The 13066-nt window shown below is 41.4% G+C and overlaps 1 protein-coding gene across 1 annotated transcript in view; it reads left to right on the top strand.

Moving 5' to 3' along the window:
* KLHL32 (kelch like family member 32) overlaps positions 1-13066 on the top strand; it is a gene marked incomplete at its 3' end in the record, with an annotated part of 230609 nt that overhangs the window by 201889 nt on the left and 15654 nt on the right. Inside the window, exons 8-10 of the mRNA XM_082856034.1 lie at positions 1932-1990; positions 5330-5522; positions 7192-7286. Coding sequence (XP_082712160.1) covers positions 1932-1990; positions 5330-5522; positions 7192-7286 — 347 coding nt within the window. The remainder of the gene's footprint in view (positions 1-1931; positions 1991-5329; positions 5523-7191; positions 7287-13066) is intronic.

Genomic DNA, 13066 nt, shown 5'->3' with positions numbered 1-13066 from the left:
TGTTATTTTCTCACTGTGCTCTTTTATGTGGTGTTTTATAGTTTTTCCATTTGGCCATAAAAATTAAAGTAGAATCAATAATTTCTAGGTTTTACGGGTCTCAGTGTACACCCCAAATGTGAAAAGAAGTATGAGGACAAATGGGAGAATCTTAGCTAGAATTGTGATAGGATTTTAGTGGTTCTTGGTCTAGCAGAAGGTCTCAAGTCTTTTGGATCTAAGCTGTTGTCAAGAGGGCTTCAAAAAAGTTGAGAATAACAGCAGCTGTTATCTGCGCTGTCCAATCTGGTAGCTGGTAGCCAGGTAAGACTCATATAAGAAAGGCTCATTACCTTATTGAGCACTTGAAGTGTGGCTAATCTGGATTGACTTGTTCTGTGTCAAAAATGCACAGGACTTTGAGGACTCAGTATGAAAAAAAGAATATAAAATACCTCAATAAGTTTTTATTAATTTTATGTTGAAATGGTAATACTTTGGCTACACAGCAGTTCACCCTTATCTGCAGTTTTGCTTTCTGTGGTTTTAGTTACCCACAATCAAACATGGTCTGGAAATATTAAATGGAAAATTCCCTAAGTAAACAGTTCGGAAGTTTTAAATTGTGCACTGTCCTGAATAGCATGATGAAATCTCGTGCCATTCCACTCCATCATGCTCCAGATCCCCAAACATTGACATGGTCTGCTTTTGACATTTAACCATTGACATCATCATGGCTCCATGACCCAGGGTCACCTGAAGCAGATGATCCTTCCTCTGACGTACTGTCAGAAGGTCAGTAGTCGCCTGATGATATGTCACAATGCTTATGTCATTCCCCTCACTTCATCTCATCAAGTAGGTTATCATCTACGTCATCACCAGAAGGAGGAGTACAATACAGTAAGGTATTTTGAGAGAGAGACCACATTTACATAACTTCTGTTAGAGTACATGGTTATAATTGTTCAAATTCATTATTAGTTATTGTTGTTAATCTCTAATTGTGCCTAATTTATACATTAAACTTTATCATAGGTATGTATGTATAGGAAAAAACAAAATATATATATGTTTGGTACTATCCACACTTTAAGGCATCTACTGCAGGCCTTGGAATGTGTCCCCCACAGATAAGGGAGCACTACTTTTTTTTTTTTTTTTTTGCGGTACGCGGGCCTCTCACTGTTGTGGCCTCTCCCGTTGCAGAGCACAGGCTCCGGATGCACAGGCTCAGCGGCCATGGCTCACGGGCCCGGCCCCTCCGCGGCATGTGGGATCTTCCCGGACCGGGGCACGAACCCGTGTCCCCTGCATCGGCAGGCGGACTCTCAACCACTGCGCCACTAGGGAAGCCCGGAAGCACTACCTTTTAATGTGACCACTGGGAAGTTTAAAATGGCATATGTAACTCCTGTTTGCGGTTCTTATTATATTCTGTTGGACAGCACTGGCTCTAGATCTCTTTTGATAAGTAATGTCTTTTCTTAGATATGGGTCTTCCAAAGAGACATCAAGATATCACTATGTTAGTGCACATAAGACTAGAGCTGTAAAATTACCAAGGTAGCTAAGGACAAGACTTTTCCATATAACTCTGCCCCAGCATAACCTGTACAGAGATTTGTCTAAGTGCGCTATGCTTGCTCCCACTCCCTCACCATACTTCGCCCTTCATTCTGGCCATGCAGAGCAGCTTGACAAAACTGGGGGCCTCCTGGAAATCTCAGCATACTTGTCGCTTGCTCTCAGCTGGATCGCTTCTGAAATGTTTCTTGAAAATGCAACTGCTTCAACAATAAGCTTCTTAATTATGTCGTGGGTTCACCACGAGGGTATACAAACAGACCCTCAGCAGTAGCTAATTTTCCTTTAATTGTATCTCATTCTCATGTTGGAATATCCCATTTCTTATTCATGAAAGCCTAACACGTGTTAATCCATTACAGGTGGAGTAACTAACACGGCACAATATCAGAACAGACTAATGGTATATGAACCTAACCAGGTAAGACTCATATAAGAAAAGCTCATTACCTTAATTAAAATGAATTTTTAAAGATTGCTACAGTAATTAGGAGTTGGAATGCCAAGTCTATACACACACATGCAACTTAAACTTACATAGAGAAAAGGAAGCATCTGGTTAAACTGCTTTTTGGTTGCCTTTTTTTTTTCTCACAAAACACAGAATTTCAGCTCTTGTCGTTTTATGCTATGCTCAATGCTCAACTTTTTCAGAGTTTTGCATAATGTAGGAAAAAGGGAAAATATATTGATGAGTTAAATGCCCTTATTGCCATGTATCTCAAGTGGCTGTTCATCATTGAGGCATCATGAGAAAGGAATTGGATTGTCCTGTTGCCACATCCTTTTAGAAGACCTGTCATTCTAGGAGGGGAACGTGCTTATGGTTTCCTTATTCCCAAATAAAGTGATAACTTTTATTTAACTCTATATAGTCAACGTATCCCAGGACAGTGTGTAGGACAAATCTGAAGGAGAAGTATCTGAAGAGTTGGCGCATGTTTTTCAGCTAAGATCTGGGCCTGCACTGGGAGCATTTTGATGGTGGCTGTCCCTTCTATCCACTTTTCATGCACACTTAATGACTTTTCTTTCCCCAAAAGAACTATTTTTATTCTCTTTTCCTTCTACCAAAGTATCTGTAACTGTGGCACATGTTTGCTGAATTTTGTCATTTCTATGATTTTGGTAATATAAGTATTTTTCATGATTTTGACAATATTCCAGAATGATTTGATTAGGAGGTTTCATCTTCATCAGCTGAAGACAATGGAACACAAAACAACAGGTTGGCTTTGGCACTCTGGGTTGGGACTAACCATCAAATACATGTTCAGAGTGACCTCAGTCTAGTATTTTTTAATTTTAACAATTACTTGATTTTGAGTTTAGCGAAGGTATTTCTGTCTTTGCAAGTGTTTCCTGATGTCATTCGAGGCTGTAGGTTTCAGAGACCACGTGTCCCTGGGCCGGATGTCCCAAGAGGGATCATTAATTGCAGTTGCTTAAGTTTGGTGCACACGTGGTTAAAGAGGAAGAAGGTGTTAACATTTCTCAGATGAGTTCTGTTTCATGTTTGTACACACATGCTCTTTTTAAAAATTCTGCTGGCATATTGTTTACGGTGGGTACCGGCAAACATCACATCTGCTTGCATCTTGCTCAGAATCTCAATAACTCTATCATTCAGCCCTGGTGCTTATTTCTCTTCTAGGCCTTTGTGGAGAGTCGATAATGCCTGCCATCTGCCACAGAGCACATCGCTACCTGCCAACAGGCAGGCTGGGGTGACCTCTGCTTCCCCAGCACTGATTAGTATTCACACGCTAGCTTATTAGGAATGACCCCACCAGGCCTCTCTGTTTCTTTGCCTTTGCAGCGGTTGGCGGCTCACCTGGCAGGCACGGCAGTGAAGGAAGCTAAAGATATAATCAGGGGATGCAGTCAGGCTTTGCAAACCAGATGGCATCCATATTCCTGTGGCAGGGGACTGGACTGCTAGTGGAAACATTGATTCCTAATACTGTGATGGGTTGCCTCATTTTAGAAAGTACCTAAGGAAAGCATCATCAGTCTTGAGTTAAATCCACTCATGCATAATGTATTAAAGATATTTCTTAAGAGAATATCTGAAAGAAAGGTTTGACTGTTTTATTAAAGATACATTTAATTGGAAGGAGGTTCTTAATATGACATGTTTAAAAAGGGGGCAGCAGATCAAGCCTTAAAAAACTGGACAAACCACTTTCTTTTTCTCATGTTAGTGTGTCTTTGAAAGAGAAATTACCAATGAGCCAGTCGATAAGCCAATAGTGAATGGACCAATATTTATACAAAACTTTCTTTTTTGCTTCTTCCTTTACAGCTCTGTGAACTGAAATTCTGTGTATTCAAACCATCGTACGATTTTTCTGGTCGAAATCCAAATTTTTCTCTGCAGAAAGAATAATCTGTGTTCTTCCTGTATGTTTAGTGTTTATGTAAAAAGAAAATGGTAAGGTTTACTTAACCTGACCATTACTTAGCTGAGATTTAAAATTAAAGTCATATTTGATTTTCATCTATTTTTACATTATATTTTAAATAGGAGCCTTATTTGAGAGGAGTTGAGCATACTTTCTCATTCCTGAGAGTGATCTAGAACCAAAAATTAGAGGTTTCACCATTCCCTAAAGTTACCACAGAACATTTGGTCTTCTAAGAAAACAGATAACCATGTGCCTGGAAATAACCTTTCCCAATCTGCTGAAGATGTGAGTGTAAATATATTAAGGCTGTGAGGGGTTTGTTGCTGAATCAAATCTTTTTTTTTTTTTGCGGTACGCGGGCCTCTCACTGTTGTGGCCTCTCCTGCTGCAGAGCACAGGCTCCGGACGCACAGGCTCAGCGGCCATGGCTCACCGGGCCCAGCTGCACCGCGGCATGTGGGATCCTCACGAACCCGTGTCCCCTGCATCGGCAGGTGGACTCCTAACCACTGTGCCACCAGGGAAGCCCCACAATAACTTTTTTTTTTTGTGGTACGCGCGCCTCTCACTGTTGTGGCCTCTCCCTTGCAGAGCACAGGCTCCGGACGCGCAGGCTCAGCGGCCATGGCTCATGGGCCCAGCCGCTCCGCGGCATGTGGGATCTTCCCGGACCGGGGCACAAACCCGTGTCCCCTGCATCGGCAGGCGGACTCTCAACCACTGTGCCACCAGGGAGGCCCCCACAATAACTTTTTAAAAGTGCATATTGTTGGACATATGTGCCAGGCATTGTTCTAAATTCTTTAGGTGTATTAGCTCATTTACTCTTCACAAAAGGCTTGTCAGGTGGGTACTGTTATCTCTGTTTTACAGATGAGGAAACAGGCACACACAGGTTAAGTAAATTGCCAAGGTCACACACAGATGATAAACTCAGTCATTCTGGATCCAGAGCCTGTTTTGTTATCATTATACCACCATACACAGTATAACTAACCATGCACTTGTACTCTGAAGTCATTTGCAGGAGTAGGTTCTCTCAATTGGGAGAAATAACCAATCATGAAAACTTCTAAATTCCCATATGCTCCCCTTACAAATTCAAAATGCAACCCAAGGAAGAGGAAATGCCTTACGTAAGTTGCAAATAGAGTTAGAACATGTGGGCTCTTCTGCACTTGTTCTCAGGCAAGAAGCCCATACCTTTCAAAGTATAAAAACAACATTCAAATAGAATGTGATTGACCAACATTAGAGTCCCCACTACTAATGAGGCACTGCTGTTTTCTGTCCTGGAGGTCTCCACGTAACAGAATTCACCTGAGTTTCTTTTCTCTCTTTTTTTGTCTCAGAATAAGTGGATAAGCCGCAGCCCCATGCTGCAGAGGCGGGTCTACCATTCCATGGCTGCTGTTCAAAGGAAGCTTTATGTTCTTGGAGGCAATGACCTGGACTACAATAACGACCGGGTCCTCGTGCGGCATATAGATGCCTACAACATGGACGCTGACCAGTGGACGCGTTGTAATTTTAACCTGTTGACTGGCAAGTACCTTTGACTGAGTAAATCGGGAAAAGCAGAGATTCAGGAAGTTGCCGTACTTGTTTTCTTAGAAATCCGTAGTGCAGCTGTAAATATTAAGTGCATGGTGGTAGAACAACTTGCTCTTGTTACCCAGAAGGGCGTGCATTGTTTATCTCACAAAATCGGACTCAGTCAGGTGGCCGAACATCTGGTTTCTCAGGGCCTGTGTTACCTTTGTGCGTGTTTTCACGTTGCCGAGAGAGACGTGTCAGGTCCATTATTGTCTATCAGTATTCATGTAGGAACATTGGTATAAGTAGGAGGAACCGGGTGTTGAAAGAGGTAATGACTCTTTACAGGAGCAATTTAGTTTTTACTTCTCACTACTTTTAGTCCTCTTATTTCTTGCGAGTGCAGAATGGTCTTCATTGTTTGTCGGTGTCAAATATCGTTTCTGCCTGTATTCTCCTAAAGACAAAACCTTAGAGATGTTCCGTGCATGGGGGTTTGGCAGCACTTCTGGCCACACAGACCCACCCAAGCATTACCACGGGGTAGCACTAGGTAGGGACCATACTCATCCCACAGGGGAATAAAATGAAAGCAGCGAACAGCTTACCCCTGACTTTTTTTTATGAAGTTGAAAACTTGTCCTCCCTTTTCGGCCTACGTGATTAAGATCCCTTCTAGGCTGCTCTAATAGGAAAATCGCAAACTCGAACGGGTGGGCTGGACTGTTGCCTCAAGACGTTTTAATATGCTGAGTGGGCACTCAATCACTCACAGCTGCTGCTACGGAGGCCACAGTGGGGGCATAACCAGTGTGAGAGGTTCAGATGCTTTGTATTGAGCTCCTGTTTTTGCGAAAATGATCTTTGAGCCCACCTACAAGCCCTTAACTCTTAAGTTGCTGAAGTGGTACCTTAGCCTCTTGGTCCCTCGATCTGTGATTCTGTCTGCTATAGGATCCAGCTTATTTATTACCCGAGTCAATCCTGTGTCAGCCCATCAATAAAAAGAGACTATCTCACTCTCTGATGGCCTCCAGGGAAGAATATGTAGTAGTGAGTTATTCTGTCTTCTTTTTTAAGTGGGGGAGGAACCTTTCATCATTTTGGCGTGTCAGTATCTAGGGACTACCCAGGCTGGTCCCAGCTCAGGAACTTTAATATAGTCTTAAAACTGTTGTATATGTAAAGAAAAGAAGGGTAGTAACTTTATCAATCTTTTCTGTCATTTGTCTTCATTTGGGGCACACTAGGGGCATGGCTCTGTTTTATTGGCTTCTTGCGGTTGCAGCCGTTACAAATGTAAGCACTTGCTTAAAAGCATTTGTAGTACAAGAGGTGTTTTGCATTCCTAAAATATACCATATAAACTAATGGCATACAACATAGTATAAAACTTAGTTCTATGTGGATTATTGCTGCATTTAATGCTGTATTTACTAACTTGGCTGGCTATTAAGTGTTATGGCCGGATTCTGACCCAACACAGAGTCATTCTCTGAGAGTGGTTAATTCTTCCCTCTGAGAACTGGGAGACAGTGATTAGTTGAGGCAGAAATCCTGTGGAATATACAAGTGTGCCACAGAGGGAAATTGTATCCCTCAGTGGCAAAAGGGTTAATGAAGACATGCACGGAAATGGATTTATTTTTCCTCTTTTATTCACTTCTCTTTACTTTAGGCCAAAATGAATCTGGAGTTGCTGTCCATAATGAGAGAATATATTTAGTGGGTGGATATTCGATTTGGACGAACGAGCCTCTGGCTTGCATCCAGGTGAGTGGTTTAAGTTCCTTTTGGAGTTTGTTCAAGTGGTTCAGTGAGGTTATTTTTGCAATGTTGCTATTGCAGGGAGAGATGTTTACAGGTAGGAAGAAGATTGAGCTTCCTTTGTGCAGCTAGTTCAGCCACTAAACTTCATCCTAAAGATGCTAACTAATAAATGATGGAGCCCTGTTGAAAATAAAGATGGCAGTGAGCTTTGAAAACATAAGTTATACTGGAAATGGGGAAAGTGGAATGCTTTTTCCTTTCTTTTAAACCAAAACATCTAGAAATCTTGGTAATAGTACTTTCACATCTGCAAAACTTTACAAATGTCTCCTTTCTATACCATTTTCTTATTTTCTGTATTACAATTCGTTCAACAAATGCCACCTATGAAGGTGGTGTTCTTTCCTGGCAGAAGTGAGTAGTAGTTGTTTATGATTGGAAGCTTGTATTGCTTCCCTCTTAGAACTGTTTTTACTGTGTTCCATAGGTGTTTTTAATTTATCATGTTTTCATTTTCATTTGTCTCCAGGTAATTTTTTAATTCCTCTTTGATTTCTTCAGTGATCCACTGGTTGTTGAGTAGCATGTAGGTTAGCCTCCATGGGTTGTGTTTTTTGCAGTTTTTTCTTACAGTTAATTTTTATTCTAGTAGAGTTGTAGTCATAAAAAGATGCTTGATATGATTCCACTATTCTTAAATTTACCAAGGCTTGTTTTGTGGTCTAGCATGTGATCTATCATGGAGAATGTTCCATGTGCAACTGAAAAGAATGTGTATTCTGTTGCTTTTGGATGGAATGTCCTATATGTGGCTATTAAGTCCATCTGGTTTGATGCTTCATTTAAGTCCAGTGTTTCTTTATTGATTTTCTGTCTGGGTGATCTGTTCACTGATGTAAGTGGCATGTTAAAATACCCTACTATTATTGTGTTACTGTCGTTATCTCCCTTTATGTCTGTTAATATTCACTTTATGTATTTAGGTGCTCCTATTTTGGGTGCATAGATATTTACAAGTGTTATATCTTCTACTTGGATTGACTTCTTGATCATTATGTAATGCCCTTCTGTGTGTCTTGTACCAGTCTTTGTTTAAACTCTATTTTGTCTGATATAAGTATTGCTACACTGGCTTTCTTTTGATTTCCATTTGTATGGAAAATCTTTTTCAATCCCCTCACTTTCAGTGTATGTGTGTGTTTAGATATGAAGTGAGTCTCTTGTGGGCAGCATATATATAGGTCTTGTTTTTGTATCCATTCAGCCACTCTGTGTCTTTTGATTGAAGCATTTAGTGCATTTACATTTAAAGTAATTATCAATATGTATGTTCCTATTGCCATTTTGTTAATTTTGGGGGGTTGTTTTTGTAGATCTTTCTTCCCCCTTCTTTTGTTCTCTTGTGATTTGATGACTATATTTAGTGTTATGTTTGGATTCCTTTCTCTTTTTTTCTATGTACCTATTGTAGATTTTTGATTACCATGAGGTTTATATATAGCAATCTGTGTATGTGTGTGTGTGTGTGTGCATAGTTTTAAAACATACGTTGTTTTAAGTTGCTGATCTCTTAATTTAAAATGCATTTTAACAACCCTGCATTTGTATTCCCCTCATGATTACTGTTTTTTAACATCATGTCTTATATCACATTGTTTTGTGTATCCCTTAACTGCTTATTGTGGATATAAATGAGTTTTACTACTTTTGTGTTTTAATTTTTCTACTGGCTTTCTGTGTGGATGATTTCCTACCTTAACCGTTTGTTTACATTTACTGATGAGCTTTTTCCATTCATAATTTTCATGTTTCTAGTTGTGGCCTTTTAAGTGAAATAGAAAAGAGAAGCTCCTTTAACGTTTCTTGTAAAGCTGGTTTGGTGGTGCTGAACTCTGCTAGCTTTTGCTTGTTTGTAAAACTTTTGACCTCTCCGTTAATTCTAAAAGAGAGCCTTGCTGGGTGGAGTATTCTTGGTTGTAGGGTTTTCCCTTTCATCACTTTAAATATATTGTGCCAATCCCTTCTGGTCTGCAGAGTTTCTGTTAAAAAGTCAGCTTATAACAGTTCCCTCGTGTACAACTTTTTGCTTTTCCCTTGCAGTTCTTAATATTCTTTCTTTAATTTTTGCCATTTTAATCAATGTATCTTGGTGTGTTCCTTTTTGGGTTAATCCTGTATGGGACTCTGCGCTTCCTGGATTTGGGTGACTGTTTCCTTTCCCAGATTAGGGAAGTTTTCAGTTATGTCTTCAAATATTTTCTCAGCCCCTTTCTTTCTCTCTTCTCTTGGGACCCCTATAATGCGAATATTAGTGTGATCGATGGTGTCTCAGAGGTCTCTTAAATTGTCCTCATTTATTTTTATTCTTTTTTCTGTTCAGCATCAGTGATTTCCACTACTCTGTCTTCCAGCTCACTGATTCATTCCTCTGTATCACAGAGTCTGTTGATTCCTTCTAGTGTATTTTTCATTTCAGTTATTGTATTCTTCATCTCTGGTTGTTCTTTATAGTTTCTAACTCTGTTAAAAACTTCTGGGCCTCCCTGGTGGCGCAGTGGTTGAGAGTCCGCCTGCTGATGCAGGGCACGCGGGTTTGTGCCGCGGTCTGGGAGGATCCCACATGCTGCGGAGCGGCTGGGCCCGTGAGCCGTGGCTGCTGTGCCTGCGCGTCCGGAGCCTGTGCTCCGCCATGGGAGAGGCCACAACAGTGAGAGGCCTGCATACCGGAAAAAACAAAACAAAACAAAAAAACAAAAAAAAAAACCTTCTAACTTCTTGCTTTGTGCATTCATTCTTCTCCTAAGTTCTTTGATCATCTTTACAGTCACTACCCTGAACTCTTTCTCAGGTAGATTGCCTATCCATTTCACTTAATTCTTCTTCTGGGGTTTTTATCTTGTTCCTTCATTTGGAGTATGTCCCTCTGTTGCCTTGTTTTGCCTAACTTGCATTTAAAATTTTTCTGTGTCTGGTAGGTTGGTTACAGTTCCCAGCCTTGGGTAAGTGACCTCTTGTAGGAGATGTCCTATGCATCTTGGCAGCACACACCCCTCTCATCACCAGAGCTACATGCTCTAGTGGTGCCCCTATATGGGCTGCGTGGGTCCTTCTTTTGTGACGGGCTGACTGCTGTGGCTCACTGGAGGATGGAGTCAGGGTCCAGAAGACCTCAGGGCTGCTCCCTGCCCACTGGTGGATGAAGCCAGATCCTGGGCCTAATGCTGGCCTACTGGTGGGCAGAACTGAGTTCTGGAAACTGGTTGCAGGGCCCAGGGGTTCCAGAGCTATTGTCCAATCACTGGTGGCTGTGGCTAGTTCCTAACACAGTTGGTTGCAGGGTCTGGGCTGTCCTGAAGCTTGTATTGGCCTGCTAATGGGCAAGGCCAGGGCCCAGCCAGTGTGAGGGCAGGGTCTGGCCTGCTGGTGGAATGGCCAGTTCCACAGGCTGCAGGGCTCTGGTTGTATTGTGGCTCATGTTCACCCCTTGGTGGTTAACAGTGGTCCTGAGACTAGAGAGGCTCACCAGAGGCTGTTGCAAGGGCCCAGGGATTTCTGGGGCTGCCCACTGTGTCCCAGCATCTCTGGGTGGAGGGCTCTAGGGGCCCCATATCTAGTGTCTGTGTACTAGTTTGTAGGGCTGTGTCCTGAGGCCTCTGGTAGGCAGAGCCATGTCCGGGGAGCTCTGGGCTCAGGGATTTTTAAGGCAGCCCTTCTGCTAATGGGTGGAGCTGTGGGTGGAGCTGTCTCTGCTCAGTTAGCTGCTTGGCCTGAGGCATCCCAGCACTGGTACCTAGTCTGTTGGGCCAGGGTAGGTCTGGGTCCCAAGGCTAAAAAGGTAGAGGGAGGATTAAAAAGTGGCGCTTGCCAGCACCAGTGTCCATGAGGTAGAATGAGCTCCCCAGAATGGCCGCCTCCAGTGCCTGTGTTCACAGGGTGAGCTGTGAGATCACTCCAAGATAAGCAGGTAGGTCTGACCAAGGCTTCTTTCAAATTACTGCTTCTGCTCTGGGACCAGGAGTGTAAGATTTCACGTGCACCCTTTAGGAGTGAAGTCTCTAGTTCCTCCAGCCCTCGGGCACTCCTGAAAGTAGGCGCTGCTGGCCTTCAAAGCCAAATGCTCTGGGGGCTCACCTTCCCAGTGTAGGACCCCTGCGCTGGGAAATCCAACACGGGGCTCAGACCCCTCACTCCTTTGGAAGAATCTCTGCAATTGTAATTACTCTCACCACTGTGGGTTGCCCACCTGTGGGTATGGAACTTGACTAAATCACAACTCCGCCTCTCTTACCCATCTCGGTGTGGTACCTTTATATCTTTAGTTGTAGAAAGTCTTTTCTGGTAGGTTCCAAACCTTTTCATCAATGGTTGTTCTGCAAATAGTTGTAATTTTGGTGTGCCTGTGAGAGGAGGTGAGCTTAGGGTCTTCTACTGTACCATCTTGGCCAATCTCCAGAGGCAAGTACACTCTTCGACATCAATCTTAGAAATATTATTTTTAATGTGTCTCTATTTCCTGGCTTCTGGAGTATCCAGGGTTGTTCCTCTGACTCTAATGTCTCCTCTTTCATTTCTAATTTATTTATTTTCTTCTTTGATTAGCAGTTTTATTATTATTATTTTTTATTGGGGTATAGTTGTTTTACAATGTTGTTAGTTTCTACTGTACAGCGAGTAGAGTTCCCTGTGCCATACAGCAGGTTCCTATTAGTTATCTATTTTATACATAGTAGTGTATATATGTCAATCCCAATCTCCCAATTCATCCCACCACCACCCCCCGCTTTCCCCTCTTGGTGTCCATACATTTGTTCTCTACATCTGTCTCTATTTCTGCCTTGCAAACTGGTTCATCTGTGCCATTTTTCTAGATTCTACATATATACATTAATATACGATAGTTGTTTTTCTCTTTCTGACTTAACTTCTAATTTATTTGAGTCCTCTCTTTTTTCCTTGGTAAGTCTAGCTACAGGTTTACCTATTTTGTTTATCTTTTAAAAGTGGGTTTAAGCTTTACTGACCTTTTCTATTGTCTTTTTATAGTTTCTATTTCATTTATTTCCACTCTGATCTTTGTTGTTTCCTTCCTCTACTAACTTTTGGGCTTAGTTTGTTCTTCTGTATCTAGTTCCTAGTGTAAATTTAGGTTACTTATTTGAACTTTTTTTCCTTAACGTAGGTAGGTACCTCTATGATCTTCTCTCTTTCAACAGCTTCTGCTGCATCCCATAAGTTTTAGTATGTTACATTACATTTTCATTTGCTTCAAGGTATTTTCTGATTTTTCTTTTGATTTCTTCTTTGACCCGTTGTTCAGTAACATGTTATTTAATCCTCACATATTTGTGACTTTTCCAGTTTTCTTCTTCTGATTCCTAATTTCATACCATTGTGGTCGGAAAGGATGTGTGATATGATTTCAGTCTTAATAAATTTGAGACTTGTTTTGTGGCCTAACATATATCCTGGGGAGTGTTCCAGAATATATTTTCCTCAAGTGTACATGGGACATTTATAAAAACCAATCATGTACTAGGGTTAAGGCTACAAAGACTTAAAAATTAAGTATTATGTATGTAGACTATAATACCTAACTACAATATAATTAAGTTAGAACTTAAAAAGTTAGTTAAATAAACTCCTACTTTGCTAAATAACTCATGGGTTAAAGAAGTCCTAATGGAAGTTTAAAAAATACCCAGAACTTAAGGATAATAAAAACAATACATCGCAAAGCATGTGGGATACATATAGCATAAGTTAGAACATGAACAAAAAAACCC

The sequence above is a fragment of the Leucopleurus acutus genome (assembly GCF_964270905.1).
Source record: "Leucopleurus acutus genome assembly, chromosome: 15".
NCBI classification, from domain to species: Eukaryota; Metazoa; Chordata; class Mammalia; order Artiodactyla; family Delphinidae; genus Leucopleurus; species Leucopleurus acutus.
Note: the sequence above shows the minus strand (reverse complement) of the source record. Positions and strands in the feature narration are given on the sequence as shown.